Source organism: Branchiostoma lanceolatum, chromosome 14 (genome assembly GCF_035083965.1).
Source record: "Branchiostoma lanceolatum isolate klBraLanc5 chromosome 14, klBraLanc5.hap2, whole genome shotgun sequence".
NCBI lineage: Eukaryota > Metazoa > Chordata > Leptocardii > Amphioxiformes > Branchiostomatidae > Branchiostoma > Branchiostoma lanceolatum.
The window spans coordinates 3794745-3812562 of record NC_089735.1 but is presented as its reverse complement, the minus strand read 5'-3'; the positions used below and the strand labels follow the sequence as shown (position 1 = coordinate 3812562).

Genomic DNA, 17818 nt, shown 5'->3' with positions numbered 1-17818 from the left:
TCCAGGTAGTAAGATACGCCCAAAATAATTACTCATGCAACTGGATAAAGTTTTGAAACAGTCAGACGTTTCAGTCACTGACGAAAGACAGTGGATGCTGTCTGAAACGTCTGACTGTTTCAAAACTTTATCCAGTTGCTTGAGTAATTATTTTTGGCGTACTTTCACTTATGTCTGCATAGACTTATTCACAGTCTACAGATGAAGGACATCAGATGCCGTCTGAAACCTTTTTATCATATGCCCCCTTTTTTGTGGGGAGAGCGAACAAAAAACGGGGATGATAAAAAAAGGTCACAATCAGACACAATCGTCCCCACCAACCTCTGCTTGGAGTGGAGAAATAGATCTAGACTTTATCATGTACAGATGGTGTATTTGGTTATGTTAGTAGATGTTGATCTGTATGGTCCTTTGTCATCATGTACAGATCATAAGGCTACAGATGACAAGACTGTGGCACCAGGGAAGCGTTCAGGAGTAGCGGAACCACCACCACTGCCGCCAAGGTAAGTCCCTGTTCCTAGTAGGAAATCAAGAGGAAAGAAAATGACTGACGTCCTGCATAGTAGAGTTGTTTGCCCAAAAATACCAACAGAAAGAAACCGTACAACTAAAAGCCTGTAGGGAGAAAAATATATCTGAGCATATTCTATGATTACATGTAACCTTCGCCGAGAAGGTTGTGTTTTGTCAGCGTTCGTGTGTGTGTCCTTCCTTCTGTCAACACGATAACTCAGGAATGCCTGGATGGATTGTCGTCATATTTAATATGTGGGCAGGTCTTCTTGAGACCTCAAAATGATTAGATTTTTGGCCCCCTTGAGGCTTGCTATGGTACTGCAGTGGAACTTCGGGGTTTGATATCTCGTGTTCTGACAATGCTATGGTCATGATTTTGAGTGGTAGATAGCTCTTGGGAGGGAGAGAAAGTTGTGTAGGTTTGGGACCCCTAGCGGCTTTTTTGTCTATCTATAGTTTGCATGTTGGTTCTTTCTTTATGTCCCTATTCTAACAAGTTGATTAATCTAATATATACAACTTGATTATTTGTATTTTCTATTTCAGGACCTATAAGATGCGGCCTGGATACAGCCCGTTTTAGATTTTTGAAAAATATCTCTCAAACTAGCTTGTAATTCAGTTTAGTAATCATGACTATCCAAGATGTATTCAATTCACTTTCCACTGACTTGTAGACATTTTAAAACTTTGAATGAAAGCTATGACAATATATGTTACAGAACCAAAAAGAGGAACATTCCCAAACCAAAACATTCCCGTCTTCCCATTGGTTGCCAATTGGTAGATTCTGAAGAATGTACAATTCATAATCATTTCATAAACTTATTCCATCATCTAATCTTACTATGTCAGAAACAAGGAGCAGTTGTATATTAGGCAATGTTGATTTCATTATACGGATGACATCTGTGCGCGCATCAAATTTTGTCCGTTTCCAAAAAAAAAGAAGTTTATGGCCATAATGTAAAGCAGCTGCAAAATGAGAAAATGCATGCTGTAAATTGCAAAATACATTCAGAAAATGGATACTCATGTCATAGAATGCAATTCCAAAGTCAAAGAAGACGATGTGAAAGAACAAAAATGAAAAAAAAAATCTATTGCAATACCATATTCTGCACGTGTAATTTTCTCACCATCCCTGACAACGTAAATTTCATAATGAAGCCACCTCTTTTTTGGGTCAAACTTCTTTTTTTTTCATTTTCGCAGGCTCACATCAGTTTGGGCATCCCCAGAGGATCTAATCCATATAATCAAATCAACATTACCTTATGAAAAAACGATACATCTCTAGTTTATACCCACAAGCCTAATTTGCAAAAATTCACCTTAACAATATGAAGGTGTTCATCAGTTTATATTCATTGTGAGGCATAATACATCATGATAGTGTTCACTTTGTATTCAGCTGGTTGTGAGTTCAAACCTTGGCCAGGTCATGCCAAAGACTTAAAAAAATGGTACGAATAGTATGCTGCTTTTTCTGCTTAGCACCCAGCACTGATGAGGAAGAGTATGGTAGTTCGGAACACATACATTGTAACACTAGTACCAGTAGACTACCCCCCTGCTGTAGTGCTTACCCAGCTGGGTGGCCCAAGGGCTATAGAAATGGACAATGCCCTACAGGTCTAGACGGAAACCCAGATGTGTGTGTGACTTCCACAAGGATCTTCACAAGTCTCATCTTATTTTTTTTCGCCGCTCTTACTCAATCACAGCATGCAAATGTATTGTGAGTGGGAAATGTATAGCCTCGAGCTCTACCAGGCTCTGCGCGATCACTGGGAAAATAGTAGACATCGGCCAAATAGAGTCAACTGTATGAAGGGTGTCGGCTATGTAGATAGGGTCAAATATTGCAACCCTGCAGATGGGAATGTTATCTTCCATGGCCAAAGTCCCCCGGCAAATGTTCTCTCTATAGCCGACACGGCTAGTCTGGTAGAGACTAATACAGTGAAGCTCAATAGATCGCCTATTGAGCTTCACTGTATAGCGGACTACCCCTGGCTATTCACTCTATTTGGCCGATTTCTACTATTTTCCCAGCGATCGCGCAGAGCCTGGTAGAGGCTAGGAAATGTAGAAACCCGGGCATGTAGTGCTGCTTGAAAATGCTGGCTTTGAAATTTCTCATATACATGGTTACTCTCCATTTCCCTCTTCAATAGCAACGACACAAATTATTAGATAAAACCCAGATGTTGAGTCTAAAGGCCTATAAGTGTAGATGTGTATTTCAAGGCTGAACTGTTGTACATGCCAATTCTGCTTACATAGGACTAGAACTAACAAATAGCTTTTTAACGTTATATATTAAACATATTAAGTGGTGTTGACAAGTGTTGTTGGAGTGCTGATATCAGTGCCAATACATTCTCTATAGAACCTAAATATGATGTTAAGATTTTCAGTGATTTCAACCATTTTTGAAATACTGGTAGTCATGAAATATAGCAGTTTAAAATTGTTGCACAAAGGGCTACTAAGAGTAAGATTCAAAATAGTCATCCTCTATTGTAATCATGATTATCATGGTTAAGTTCACTCATTTGTCCAAACCATTGCAGAATAGATTGCCAGCAAAACGAATAAACGACAATGGTATTTCTGAACTTCATATGTACTTTTTTCTTTGGTTTGCCGAGTAAACACTGACAACTAGAAGCACCGCATCATTTCTTTTACTTTGTTTGATTAACCTATGAATGTTGCAGATGAAGAGAGTGCTATCATTGTCGGGATGGGGGTGTACTCTGGGCAGGGGTCCACGGGTATACAAGTGACTAGGGGTGGATACAGGTTCGGCTCAATAAGGTCAAAGTCCAAGTTTAGGTCCATAGGTTTAGAGATGCCTTTTTTGTCACAGGGAAGACTCAAAACGCTTTTTATCAAACAAAATAGAAAATATATTTGTACTTTGTTCAGTTTTTTTTTGGACTCAGGTTTTGGCTTTCAGGTTTTTTGGACTCGGTTCTTGGATGTTATAAAGGTCCGAATCAGGTCCAGCGAACCGGTATCCACCCCTAGTAGTGACTAACATTTGGCGAAACATTCCAGCTTTGCAGACAGATGGCCTTGTGGTTTGGGTTGTTGCCTTAGAAGATAAAGGTTTCTGAATCTCTAGCAGGTTCCAACATTGTGCTCCTGAGAAAGGTACATGTAGTACCTGGCTAGCCAATTTCAATTCTGTTGCCCTCAAGATCCTAAAATTCTCTGCCAAACTGACAAAACAACGAACAAAGTCATGGGCTGAAAACACTGCCATGTCAAGAGGAACTTAGCCTACGTTCGGGCTCTGAAGCGGCTTTTTGGGGGGCTAAATAATACACTTTTTGCAGCCAGCCCTTAACTATCAGCCACCCCTAGGCGGCTGATAGTTACAGGGTGGCTGATAGTTACGGGGTGGCTGCAAAAAGTGTATTATTTGGCCCTCCAAAAAGCCGCTTCAGAGCCTGCAACGGAGGTTAAGAGGAACTGGGCCCTTCTGTTCTCCCTTTTAGATCCCCATGTAATGCACAGCACATTTCACTCACTTCAGACTGAAAGTCATAAATGCATACCAAATGATCACAATGCATATCTTTGGCTTACAGTAACTGTTTTTAATACAGCACAGGGGCCCTAGTAGTGAAGATATAGATACTAACAGCTGTACTACAATTCCTGTACCCTCTGCTACATGTAGACTTTGAGCGTAATTCTATTACATGATTAGAAACCCCGGCCTTCAAAGCTGCGAAGAGAGTAGTCAGCACACGCAATAACAATAACATTTTGCAGGACAGATATATGGGCTTTGAGGACTGCATTTGTTTCTTTCCACTACGGTAAGAGTCTTTTGACAAGTAAATCTTTAAACCTTTTGTGTTAAGTTTACCTATACATAGACACACACAAGTGACACAACTCAAGTACTGAACAGAGAGGCAGAAAATAACTACCACTTGTAGGCAGGCAGAGCCAAATCTTGCTTACGTACTTATCCACTCCATCCCTGGTGAGAAATAAGGTCATTATAATTATTATAATCAAGCAGCTTTGATTTTTGTACCATGCATTTCTAAAGAATAAAATCTGTTACTTTATCCATGTCACTACAAGTACAACAAGCAGGCACAGCATTCCTCACCAGTGCAGTTTGTTTGTTTTGCATGCTTCTAATATTAATAAGGAAAGGTTTTGTAGGTGTCTCTATTAAATGTTGCAATTCAAATGGTAAAACACACTTTGCACAGCAAATTTAAGTATGCAGAGTTTGGTGCCTTAATCTAAAATGGTTGGACTGTGGAAATTATAAACAAAATTAAATTTGAATGATAATCTTGATTATTGTAAGTACAAACAAACACCTTTGACTGAAAAGAATAAGTCCAACATGTTCACCAGTACCAAATAATGTACATTGTTGCAGAGCTTTTGCTCAGGCCAGTCAACAAACGTCTATTATTGTCATGCACTTTTCGCAAATTCACTGATCCTCATATTTTGCTGTTATAATGTATGTATACACACATGCATACAACAACTCTAACATGAAATGTGCAATGAATGATAAAACTTAGTCATGAAATTATATCAACAAATAAAGAGTGTTGATCAAAATGCACACTATATATTTTACCTGCACAACTATGTTTGAACATGGCTTTCTTGCCATCCTAGTAGAACATGACTGGTGCAGGCAACATGCAGATAGACATCAGAAATACCTGCTCAGCTCCAATTTCACCTGCACTAACTTGTATACACAGGTGGTATATGCAGTTACGTGTACACTGTGCAAGCAAACACAGGCTGCCGTTACTATTTCCGTCTTTCTTTGTGGAAAGGCGTGACTATAACATAGTATACAGTACATGGTTTACATGTAGAGTGAGGCATACTCTAAATTGATAGTAATACTTAAAACAACACCATGCCCATCATTGAATAGTTTCAGCAGGTTGGTAAATAATTTGGTAAAAGGTTTCAACAAAACCAAGGGTTAACTAAAACAAAGGGGGTAGACATGGCAGACGACAAAACAAGCATTCTCACAATGGTTTCAAGTTCCCAGTGACGAGGTTACCACGAAAACTGCAAACATTAAACCATCGCAAAAATGTCAACATTTACAGTAAGGCCACCGCAAGTAATTTTTATGGATGACATCAGCGCGCTCATTAATTTTCGCCTGATTTCGAAATAAAAAACAAGAAATTTCATTGCCCTCCGACGGTGGTCAACATGCCAAAAATTGGCAAATATGTTGTAAACGTTGACAGTCTAAGGTGTTTCATTGCATATGAGTACCCAGTGTTGTTCCTGCCCATGATGGTATGACAAGCTGTTTTCTGCGTTTGTTCTAGTTAATTGAGCTGTATACACATCTTCAAGAACAGTTTAATGTTGACAGTCTAAGGTGTTTCATTGCATATGAATACCCAGTGTAGTTCCTGCCCATGATGGTATAATAACAAGTTGTTTTCTGCATTTGTTCTAGCAAGGACATTATAAAGATAATGGGGGGGGGGTCTAGTTAATTGAGCTGTATACACAAAGTGTTTCATCGCATATAAATTCCCAGTGTAGTTGCTTCAGATGATGGTACAACAAGCTCTTTTCTGCATTTGTTGTAGTTAGTCTATTGAGATGTATACATATCTACAAGGACATGTTTACATTAAATCAAGGAGGTTTTATATTATATATGAAACCTCATTGGTTGAATACAGGAATAAAAGACCTGTTGGTCATGATATCATATTTCGTCGCCTCAATTCTTGTTTAAGACTTGTGATCTCAAAATTTGAAAATATAGGAATCTTGTTTTTTTGGGCCCGCCTTGTTTTTTTTTCGCCCTATCTCATTAATTTTGGAGTCTGCGGAGGATGTCATCCATAAAATTTACTTGCTGTGGCCTAACTCTTGGTTGTGTTTAAGAAACCTTCTACCCAACATGTACCATCATTTACATCCACCATTGTCCTTCGCCGTTGGGTCTAATTAAAGATTGTGTTGAGCTGTTGTGTGACTTGGATAAAAGTTGTGCGCTTCTTCATCTCCTTCAACTTTGCAGCTCCGACGTAGGTGCAGGCCGAGCGCAGGCCGCCCAGGATATCCCGTACCGTGTTCTCGACGTCCCCACGATACTCCACTTCTACAGTCTTCCCTTCCGATGCCCTTCAAACAAAAAACAAACAAAAAATCATTAGTGCCACTAACAAATCAAGCCATCACACAGTGGTCTCCACAACTCCGAGATACTCCACTTCTACATTATTCCTTTCTGATGCCCTTAAAAAAAAAATAAAAAAATTTAAGATATAAATCCTCTGTGAAATATCAAGAATTTTTGTGACTTTCTTAATGTCATAATCCTAGCTATCACATGCAGTTAGTGATCCTTCCCTTCCCTTCTTCCTTTAGTACCCCCATCTAAGGTAACAATGACTAGTGCCACCAACACGTCAAGAAAAAACTTTCCTGTTTTTTACACTCACAAAACAAAAAACCTTTCACTGTTTCAGTGAAGGTAATAAGAAGTGACCAGAGATACAAACATGGTGCAAAAATCACTGCTGACAGTCAGAAATGACCAAGTGTGGTAAGACTCCATGTACTCACCTGTACTCGGCCACTCCACCAGCATACTTTTTCATGGCGGTGGCAGAGGCCATTCCGTAGAATGACTTCATCTTTTTGCCATTTTTCTCAATGGTCTCCCCTCCCGACTGGTCGTGACCAGCCAGCATCCCACCCAACATGACAAAGTCAGCACCAGCTCCTGGAAAATAAAGTATGACATGTCTTTTTAAAGTTCGAACCTCCAGTAGTGCCCTTGCTGTTTCTGTAGCAGGGTATGGTTGGTAGGGTTGCTAGCCCTTCCCTTTTAAAATTTCCTCGACCACAGAACCACCATTATGCACCCCTTCTGAAAGACAGTTGCAGTCCTAACCGAGATGTCCTGACCCAGGATTGAATTGGGACGGCATCTGTAAGCAGTGCAGAGTGAACCAGTCAGTATCACCCTGAGGAAGGTGACAGACGGTCACCTAAATGTCGGCTTGAATAAAACACTTGGTTTCGAAAATAATTTCATCAGGTTGGTAGAACATAGAGTATTTGAGATTCCTTTTACACAACCGGTAATTCTCACCTGCTGACTTTTGGTGTCTGTCAGACACCTTCTTCAGAGCCTCTGACTGGAGTACTGCTTCTCACCGCTATAAGTAGCCGATGTAGGTGGCGCTTTTGCGGCAAGAACGTAATCCCAAACGTGGCTGAGCTTGTATCCCCCCTCGTCTCGGTTCATCCCTGGTGATGACTTCCTAATCCATACTGCCACCTACATTGGCTACTTATAGCGGTGAGAAGCAGTACTCCAGTCAGAAGATCTGAAGAAGGTGTCTGATACACACCGAAACGTCAGCAGGTGAGAATTACCGGTTGTGTAAAAAGAATCTCAAATACTCTAAAACACTTGGTTGTGAAAAAAGAATTTTGTTATCCAGATGGATCCATTAAGAACGAGGTTTGATGGAAGACTCACTAGAATACAGGCACATTCCACTCCAACTCATTTTATCACAGTCTTACCAAAGTTGCCAGGCAGCAGAGGTTGTGGCAGACCTAGGAAATATTGGATGGAGTGTGTCGGGGAAAGACATTAAGATGTGCGGCCTCACCAGCATAAACTCCCTGGACAGAGCTATGTGGAAGAGCGGCGTTAGGTCTAGCCGACTGCTGCCCACCCGTGTCAGGGACCCTGGCAGCAGTATAATCCAATAATGGATACTACTACTACTACTAGTGCTGCATACCTAAACGTAACATCAGGTACAGGTACCGGTACAGAGGTACATGATCTGGTACATGATCCGGTATTTTGGACCTGTACCAAATCGATTTTCACGGTACTGTACCGGTACACAGTACCGGTACGCAGCACTAAATACTACTACTTCTACTACTTACCAAATGCCTTGGCCACATCCCCAGGGCAGGTACAGCCCCCGTCTGAGATGATGTGTCCTCCCAGCCCATGGGCTGCATCAGCACACTCCAGCACGGCACTCAGCTGGGGGTACCCCACACCCGTCTTCTTTCTCGTGGTACACACTGAACCTACACAGCAGGAGAGAAAGAAATGTTGTTTACTATATGGCAATACAATGATGAGCAAGACTTAGTTTAAGAGTTTCTCCTAATTATAATTGCCTTTGCAGGAAGGTTATGTTTTAGTCCTCTACCTTTCAGTAGTTGACGGAAATGTCAAAACATTCTAATGCCTGCCATCGCGGTGCGAAATATATCCTGATGTTAAAAAAAGACAGGCTGTGGAGTGATACCGTACCTGGACCAATCCCAACCTTGACGATGTCCGCTCCTGACAGTATGAGCTCTTCTGTCATCTCACAGGTCACAACATTTCCCGCCTGCAACACAAGTGCATTTATGTCAATCATACAACATACAATGTACATAATTCATATAACATAATTATCAATTATACAGACTCATAAATTATAACCAGGCTATTATATTATCTAGCAGGGCGTCAGGGTATGTTTTCGACGCCCTACACTAAGAAAACAAGGAAACTAGGACTCCCTTCTTTTGCAGAGGACATCCAGAAGACACCCTGTATCCGCACATGTGTTCCCCCACACACTCACTGCAAAATGGACCATTCCACATACAAGACAGTTGAACAGCATGTAAATTGATTGACATGCAATACCAGGCAATTGTTAATCCATTAGACCACATTGGGAAGCTCTGGTTCCCATTGCCCCCCCCCCCTTTAAATCCTAGCTAAAAGCCTGATTATAACTTATAATATATAAGGAAAGGAAAGTAGATCAAGATTTTGTAAATGTTGAAATTTTCCCTGTGGTTCGATGTTTGGGGTTCTCGTGTTTCAGCCTGAACTTAAAACCACCACAAAAATGGTTGTTCTGTCTTCTGCCTGCCTACCACCTTGTTTCAACCACAAACTAAAAACCATTGCAAACACTACACAACTCTCCATCATTAAATCAACTTCACATTGGGTTTACAGGAGTTTATCAGAACATCTTGCAGTGTATTATCTGGTCCCAACTCCATGTCAAGCTGCAAACACAATGAATTTGGATTCCGACAAAGGAGCATCTGAGGAATTACATATTGGTCACTCAGGCTTTTAGCTAGGATTTATAGACATCCAGCTGAAAAAGAGGGAGTCCAATTTCCTTGTTATTTTAGCATCATGCGTCCAATTGACGCATGCCTAGCTAGAAGCCTGTGGTCACTGTAACAGTTGCTCTGATGTAAACTTCAGTAAGCTACAGTATATGGAGACAAAAAAAGAAGGAAAACTAAAGAGGTACCATGATGGTGTGCTCCGGAAATTTCTTCCGAACTTCCCGAACGGTTTCCACGAACGCCTCTGAGTAGCCGTTCGCCACGTCCAGGCAGATGAACTTGAGCTTGGGCACAGCAGCCAGGATGCCGGCCAACTTGTCAAAATCTCCCTTCAGGGCACCAGCACTTACAGCTACATTCTAGGTAAGGAACAGAAAGATCACTTTATCATGCCTTTTGTTACCCCACTAGGTTATTTTACAAATTCCTCTCCAGCAATTTCCTTTCCATGCAGTTGACATGCACAAAGAGGGAGATATTTTTGACATGGATAAGTAAATTTTATGAAGGAAAAAGTGAATAAAGAGGCCCCTTTTTTTGTTTGAGTCTCAAAGACTTAGAACTTGTACATTACATTTTGTAAATGCATTATCATTTATTGATTGTGAAAATAATTTGTGTATCACATCATCATCAATTCAAGTCATTACATTTATGAACTTCAGGTTCAGGATGACAACAGCAAATGTATTTTGTGAGGTTAACACGTAGAAGCACCGATCACTACTAACTGACCAACATACAGTACTTTGACATGTACTAACCTGTATAACATCTGGATTGTTGATTCCAAAGCTTTCCCAGGCTTCCACAGAGTAGTGCTTGTGAATAGTTGTGAAACACCCATGCTGAAAAAGTAGAGAACATTAGTCACATGGCCTACCAGAAAGGCACAACATGAGATCTTTGGCATTAGTAGGCCACTGTTTTCTGCTGCTGCATTTTTTCTGTTTTCTTTGGCATTACTGTCCTTAAATACATAGGCCACATCAATTTGTCAAACCTGTACAACATACTACCAGTCATAACATTTACATAAGGACCACATGGCCAATATGACCACTTCTTGGTGGTCCCTTAGATATTCTTTTCCATTGACTCAAGCATTATTAAGAATCCTGTCTTTAGGGACGACATGTCCACATAGACCAGATTTTATCGGTGCCCGTATTAGTCCTGTGCTACATGCAATCCCTGCTTCTAGAATGTGTGTTTTACCTTGGACAAAGCTTTGGCCATCTCAAACGTTCCCACGGTGTCCATGTTAGCAGCAATGACTGGGACCCCGCTGTAGGTCTGTCCAGAGTTCCTGAACTTGGTGACTGTGCGAACTAGGTCAACCTGGAGGGAGACAACAGTACACATTTATTACATTCTTCATCATCATCATCTTCTTCTTTATCATCACCATCATCTTCATCATCATCATCATCTTCATTATCTTCTTCATCATTACCATCATCATCATCTTCTTCATCTTTTTCATCATCACCATCAACACCATCATCCTTGCCGCATGACAGTGCTTAGCACTAAAGCATGCTGGCACACAGTACACATTCATCATCATCTTCAACATAATCATCTTCTTCAAAATTATCTTCAACATCATCATCTTCAAGATTATCATCAACATCATCATCATCATCGTCGTCACATGACAGTGCTTAGCACTGAGGAGGGCTGTCATTGTTTTCCCGTTTTTTATCTGTTGCTGTCCATTGCCCCGCCCCTCTCATCTACAACCCATCACTGCTAGATCTCACAGTACACATGACCTTACCCTTCTAGTTTTATATTCCTATCCTAGCTTCAGCCTGCTCTTCTGATTGCTTTCCTTCCTTTCAGCTTCGAATAAACCCACTCCTACAAGGCATCTGGTATCGTAACTCATGTGATCAAATAAATTTGGGGAGGTGAAAAAATTGTGGAAGGAACGCTGGTGGCAGCATTTGGGGAAAAAGCAGCAACAGCATATCTTAAGTTTAGTCCAGTAACTATTGAGTCTTTCTGTTGCCTTGTCAATATTTGTGTTACATCTGAAGCATGTGTGATCACTGATGTTTATAATTCATTTCCCATTCTTACGTCGAATCATGCCTCACCTAAGGAGTTTCATTCAACAATTTTATGAGGATGGCACAATCAGCATATATATGATTTCATTTTGCTTCCATAAATCTCTCGAAAAAGGTTGTTTCCGAAAATGAAAGTTAGAGGATGGAGAGGAATCAACAAAGGCCCACTGACGTTATGCAGAAAATAATCACTTGGAGAACACCAGGGAATAGCTACAGCTGCAACAACAACATGAGCAGTGTGAGCAGGTATTACTGTAAATGCAGAAATGTTTGAGGTGGTTTTATGTTCGCGGTTTTCGCAGTGAACTCTTAATCCCGAACTTAAAACCACCGTGAAAAGCCGTTCCTTTGTGGGACTGTAGCACTATTAATGTTTCAAACATGAACTCAAAAACGCCGCAAACACTCAATTTTCTCCCTACTGCGAAATTAAATCCTCGCAAAGATTTCTGCATTTACAGTATCTTGGTATCCATCCCTATTTTAGCCAATAATCCCCCCTCCCCCATATGAGGGGAAACTGTGCTGTGATTGGTCAGACGTCATCTTTACTTCCCGCCATGTGAACAGGAGACGCGCCCTGATTGGTTACTCACATAAATCTAGGTTATTGAGCGCGGGAAGTAGGCTGAAACCCTCACCATATGTACCCTCAACATTTACATTTTCTCGGGTTGTGGTAAAATTCTGAAGAAATCCAAGGCACCAGATGGCGATCTACCTTATAATAGTTCACAGGACCGATCACTGAATTTAGTAGATACGAACCTAAGGACTGTCTACCTAACCAAAAATAGCGCCAAAAGCCAGGACATCGCTCACTTGCGCTGGCAGTGTCAAGTTACGTTGGATACTCACATCAGCTCTACTCCTGATCGTGCTTCGTTTTGGTCTGATTAAAACATCCTTGAAGTCCAACTTCACGTCCGCTTCTATTCGTGGCATCTTGCAGACTGTCGGCAGGTTTGAGTTACGTAAATAAAACGAAAACTCTCCGCAATTGTGGACACGACACGCGCGTGCTTCGGGTCGCAGGACACACGGGATCTATCCGCAAGAGGTCGTGCGGGGTCCTACATAGTTCGGGCATAAAATAGTGCGGAACCCAAGAGTAACTTTTCACCGTATTCCAACCGCAAATATATACTCTGTGTAAGATCTTAGGAATGAGAATATGTTACTTGAATTCTAACCTTATAGAAAATGTTAAGGATGGTTTAAGTGGTTGATGGCCTGGTTTGTGTGTGTGTGTGTGCGCGTATGTGTGACAAGGCTGCTGACATTTGACTACCGCATGAAGTCTAGTAAAAAATCAGTGTTATGTTGAGCTAAAAAGCTTTCAAAAAGGTAGCTCTTCGATTGGAGTGGATAAAGTAGCAGAAAGCCAGATGACCACTTTTATTGATGGCGATTAAAACAGAAAAGCTTTTGCCTATACTATGATACTCATAAACGTATGCTGGCGACCGAATCATCTGCTATTTATCGGTAGTCTGGACCGGAAACTCTCCTTCCCACTATATGGTACGCACCGGAAGCTCTCGTTCCAAATCATCCGGTACTTCCTGTGCGCACGCTGAGGAAAATTTTAGCCGAAAAGCAAACCTGTTCCTTTTTCAATCCCAATCGATATCGAAAAGGCTGAAGAAATGCTGATAAAAGTGAAGGTAGGCTAAGCCATATGTTGTCTAGATGCTGTTGTTGTTATTTTTGGAAAGCCTAAGCTACAACAGACTGACGATTTTGCTGTATGTAGCCTCCTCTTTTGCCCCCCTCCCCATCACCAGTTTCAAACAATAAGATACAAAAAATTATGTATACATTTAGCAACACAGCTTGAGTTTGTGTCAGTTTGATATATCGTGTCAAAAGAGGGAGCCAATGGTAGTTTGAGACCAATCACTGACAAAACAGACAACACGCACAAGTTGCAATACTTTGTTATGACGAAAGTATGGCAAAATAATTTATTACTTAAATGTCACGTGAAAGAGTAAGATTTGCCTCGTCTAGTAGTGGTAGAAAAATCGGAATGTTCATTTGCTCGCTATTTTTACATAATTACACATTTACAGGCATTTATAGGACAGTTCATTCCAAATTTCATACCTCACTCCCGCGATCTGTCATGTCAGGTGCCTTTTATCAATCATAAAATTTACTTTTAAAAACAACAACACCACAGTGTTTTTCAAGACTGATGCAGGTGTGTATTGAAGAATTTTGGTGCCCAAACTACAAATTCTGTCCCAAGACGGGGGCAGAACGCATTGTCGTTCGGCACATTGTAGTTGCTGTTTTTTGCACACTGTAATATTTTTCACACCAAGGTTTCCCTTTTCTCTCGTTTCATTGCTGTGTTGCTGTCTGACATGATGAATTGTGACAGACCCTGACTGGAAAGGAGGTGAGTTTATATCGCTCAGTCTTTTTATCGAATATGCAATATTAATGTAGTACTAGTAGTGTGCGTAGTCCAGTGGTTAGCGACCATGCCTCTGGATAGCCTGGATGCCAGACACCCAATCTCTAAAATATCTATCCCACACGATAGATATTTGAGAGATTGAGGGTCTGGCATCCAGGCTTACCTCTGAACCAAAAAGTTGGGAGTTTGAATCCCGGCTGTGGTCACTCACTTGACGTGCATGCTGCCGGATACTAGTAGTGTTGCAGTCCTTAGGACAGGACATTAAGCCGAGGTCCACTATTCATTGTACTAGTCAAAAAGTGCTAGGGGAATTTCCTGGGTACAATGAACCTGTGAATACTGTATAGCATCTGCTTTCTCTGTCATGACCAGTATAGTGAATTAACTGGGTCGAGATCACTTTCTTAAAAATCATTATCAAACATCAGATATTTCTCTTCTGTCGCAGATTGAAATTGACATTGAGCCAACTGACAAGGTAAGTGATTCCAGTATCTATCCTTTTTAAATACAGTTTATATTCCCGCTGTGATTAAACTGAAAGATCACGTCACCACCAGTACAGTTTTTGAAATGATGGAGTCAGCAATTTGGACATTTCAATGAAACGGAGTCAGTATTGAAATGACTGTTGTCCTTCATTCTTTTGAAGAAGTGTAGTTTCTTATTGTCCTTCCTTAATTTTTATACAGGTAGAGCGTATCAAGGAGCGAGTAGAAGAGAAAGAAGGCATACCACCTCCACAACAGAGACTTATTTTCAGTGGGAAGCAAATGTAAGCCAATCAGAACTTGGGATCTGTACCTAAAGATAAAATCAGGTAGTAAGTACTGGTACAGGTACAGAGGCTCAGACCTGTTCATATACCTGTAGTTGAATTAGTTGGAAAAAAAAAATTAAAGTAACCTGCAGTCTCAATTGATGACATGAGACTTTTGGTATCTTATTCAGAAAGCCCATGGTTCTGAAGGGATCTGAATTTTTTTTAAATAGAGCTTCCAGTTCAAAATTCTCATCTTTGTCGTAGGAATAGCATGTTTTTAGTTGCAAAATAAATCAAAAAGTTACATAATTGAGTATGTGCCTATTCAGGCACAGTACAAGTTACTGTAGTCAATCTTCCAATTGTGGACATTTTTTTAATGAACATCTCTAGGTAAATTACATTTCAAGTTTAGGTGAAGGCATACATTTCATGGCCAATTGGTATTTTTTTAATACTCTGAATGGAAATAATCAAAAGTTTCCAAAAAATATCAGAGCACTGTATTTTGGTATTGCAATATCAATTATAGGTACATAAGGGATACTAGTAGTACTAAATGAGGCTACTACCGAGAATGGTACAAGAGTGAATGGTAAATGGTTTGGTGTTTTTAAATTCTAACCAGATAGACGAAATGTACAGAAAAAAGGTATACAAATGATTGTCATATACTGTATTACAAAGAGACACAAAATTCCACAAATGGCCAATACTGGCAGAGCCTGGAACTGAAACAGGATGACACTCAGGCTAATACAGGCAGTCCCTAACTAAACTTACTCTGGTTAAAAATTACTTTCTACAGCCTTTTGTTTGAAGTCGGGACAGGGGATTTCAGTTCTTGGATTGAAAATATATATGTTTTTTTTTTCCTCGTACAGGAATGATGACAAGACAGCAGCTGATTACAAGGTTCAAGGTGGCTCGGTACTCCACTTAGTTCTGGCACTGAGAGGTGGGCAATGAACACGGAGCACACTCAGCAGTCAGCAATGAAATGTGCTTTTCTGAGTTTTTCATACATGGCAAAGGGCAAAAGACTGGTACCATTCAGATCCAGTTGTTCAACGATTTAGATTTCTTTGTATATTTAATATGTACTGTAATACGTGACTCGGTGCACTGCACATTACTCTGCCATTAAGTTGACAAAATTGAACACATTACCTTTGCTTACACTTTCTGAGATTTTTTTTTACTTTCTGTAAAATGGTTTGGTACAATATGATGAAATGCTTCTTAGGGAAAAGAAAGTATGTACCTTCAAACAGCATACATAGGATAAAAACAAAGCTATTGTTATGATGAAGTTGAACTGTCAACTGTTTTCAAACTTATCTGATGAATGTCGAGAACATACATGTAACAACTACAGAGCACAACTTTAGTAGCCCCTCATATATTTTTAAAGTATGGTTGGTCCACATTTGTTTATCTGGTCTGTGTTGTTCTCTCTAAAGATGTACTGTGTAGCTTTTGGTTCACTCTGGTCCTGTTCCACATTTTATGTATCTAGATTATGTGCATATGCTGATATTGATACTGATACCAAGTGATGGGAGCGAAGCCTGTGCCTGAAATGTCCCCAAGAATCTGACTGGGGCAGCCCCTACTCCTGTCAACCAGTGCAATGGGATAGGACTGAAGGCCCCACTGGCAGTCCCTTCCAGTCATTCATTAAAAGTATGAGTCAGGGATTCATTCTCACTATCTGAGGGTTTTCACCCGATTGGCAATACCAATGAACAAAATTGTGTCACATGGTCATTATTCATTGATATTATTATTGTCAATCATATCCCAGATGACTACAAAAAAAGTCATTGCACTGTGAAAGGTCTATTTCAGCAATGAAATGGGACATGAAGCATCTTAGAAATAATGATGAAACATCGTATCATTCATTAGGCAGTTCTCAGTATGACTTCAGTAGTGCTAATAATTAAAAGCTGGCAGCCATCCTGGGCTTCCATTAAACCATGTTTATGTATAGTTACATCTCTGGCATTTTCTAGACCATACATAGAGTACATGTATTCTTTTTGTAAAGATCAGGATCCTGAGGACCAGCATCTTTATGTAGTTCATCTTTGAGGAGGCAAAAACCTAGCCTCCTTTGCAGACCTTCTAGGAGCACAGGCTTTTTTTTTTTGCGGAGAGTTGATTCGCGATTTTCAACATGGGCCGGGTTCTCTCGCCCATGTTGAAAATCGCAAATCAGCGTCCCCCCCCCCCCCCCCCCCCCCAAATAAGTGAGGAGTCTTCAAGAAGGTCTGCAAAGGAGGCTAAGAGAAGCCCAATAGAGCAAGGCCCATGCAACATTTGGGGGCAAAATAGTTGTCTTTATTTAGAATGTATTAGAAACAAAGTCTGTGTTCATGTTCAGTCATTACTCTGGTAGACATAATAAAACTACATATTGGTATATCCATATGTTTGTATGCATTTGATTGTCTTGATATAGTAAAACTGTGTGATATAGTGTAGCATATGCAAAATATTAGGTAGATAAGTTATAGGTTGTTTATTATCATCAAAACACATCACATGGCAAATCTTGATGGATAGATTGATAAAACTAGAAAGGCAACAGACCCGGTTCAACCCTGGGAAGGTGGGGCTAGAAGGGACCTAAAATGGGGGTCCTGTGTTCAAGGAGGTGCCTTGAGGTGTGGCTCTCCTCAACACAGGACCTCCATTTAACCTCCCCTCCAAGGGATGTCCCTAACTGAAGCTAGGTAGTGTACTTGTTTCCACCTGAGTGGTGTCGTGTAAGCTCTCGTGGTGTATCTGAATTCGAACCCAGGACCTCTGGGTCAAACACCCTAAACTGTTACA

The 17818-nt window shown here is 40.5% G+C and overlaps 2 protein-coding genes across 2 annotated transcripts; one reads left to right on the top strand and one right to left on the bottom strand.

The window, feature by feature from the left end:
- Positions 1–6441: 6441 nt before the first annotated feature.
- On the bottom strand, positions 6442–12846 carry LOC136448248 (GMP reductase 2-like). The gene is made up of 8 exons (XM_066447557.1): positions 12642–12846; positions 10921–11043; positions 10467–10550; positions 9888–10061; positions 8870–8951; positions 8491–8640; positions 7141–7300; positions 6442–6696 (listed from the first exon to the last, which is right to left on the bottom strand). Exons 1-8 carry the CDS (start codon positions 12726–12728, stop codon positions 6516–6518), a joined length of 1041 nt encoding a protein of 346 aa, XP_066303654.1. The 5' UTR covers positions 12729–12846; the 3' UTR covers positions 6442–6515.
- A 454-nt stretch (positions 12847–13300) lies between these two features.
- On the top strand, positions 13301–17411 carry LOC136448494 (NEDD8). Its single transcript, XM_066448070.1, has 5 exons — positions 13301–13450; positions 14173–14190; positions 14663–14692; positions 14907–14989; positions 15862–17411. Exons 1-5 carry the CDS (start codon positions 13433–13435, stop codon positions 15944–15946), a joined length of 234 nt encoding a protein of 77 aa, XP_066304167.1. The 5' UTR covers positions 13301–13432; the 3' UTR covers positions 15947–17411.
- Positions 17412–17818: the final 407 nt, after the last annotated feature.

Coding starts and splice junctions, on each gene's coding strand:
- LOC136448248 (XM_066447557.1), bottom strand. CDS start 12,728: ATGCCACGAATAGAAGCGGACGTGAAGTTGGACTTCAAGGATGTTTTA. Junction 11,044..12,641: donor CGATCAGGAGTAGAGCTGAT/GTGAGTATCCAA, acceptor GTCTCCCTCCAG/GTTGACCTAGTTCGCACAGT. Junction 10,551..10,920: donor TGGCCAAAGCTTTGTCCAAG/GTAAAACACACA, acceptor CTACTTTTTCAG/CATGGGTGTTTCACAACTAT.
- LOC136448494 (XM_066448070.1), top strand. Junction 14,693..14,906: donor ACATTGAGCCAACTGACAAG/GTAAGTGATTCC, acceptor ATTTTTATACAG/GTAGAGCGTATCAAGGAGCG. Junction 14,990..15,861: donor ATTTTCAGTGGGAAGCAAAT/GTAAGCCAATCA, acceptor TTCCTCGTACAG/GAATGATGACAAGACAGCAG.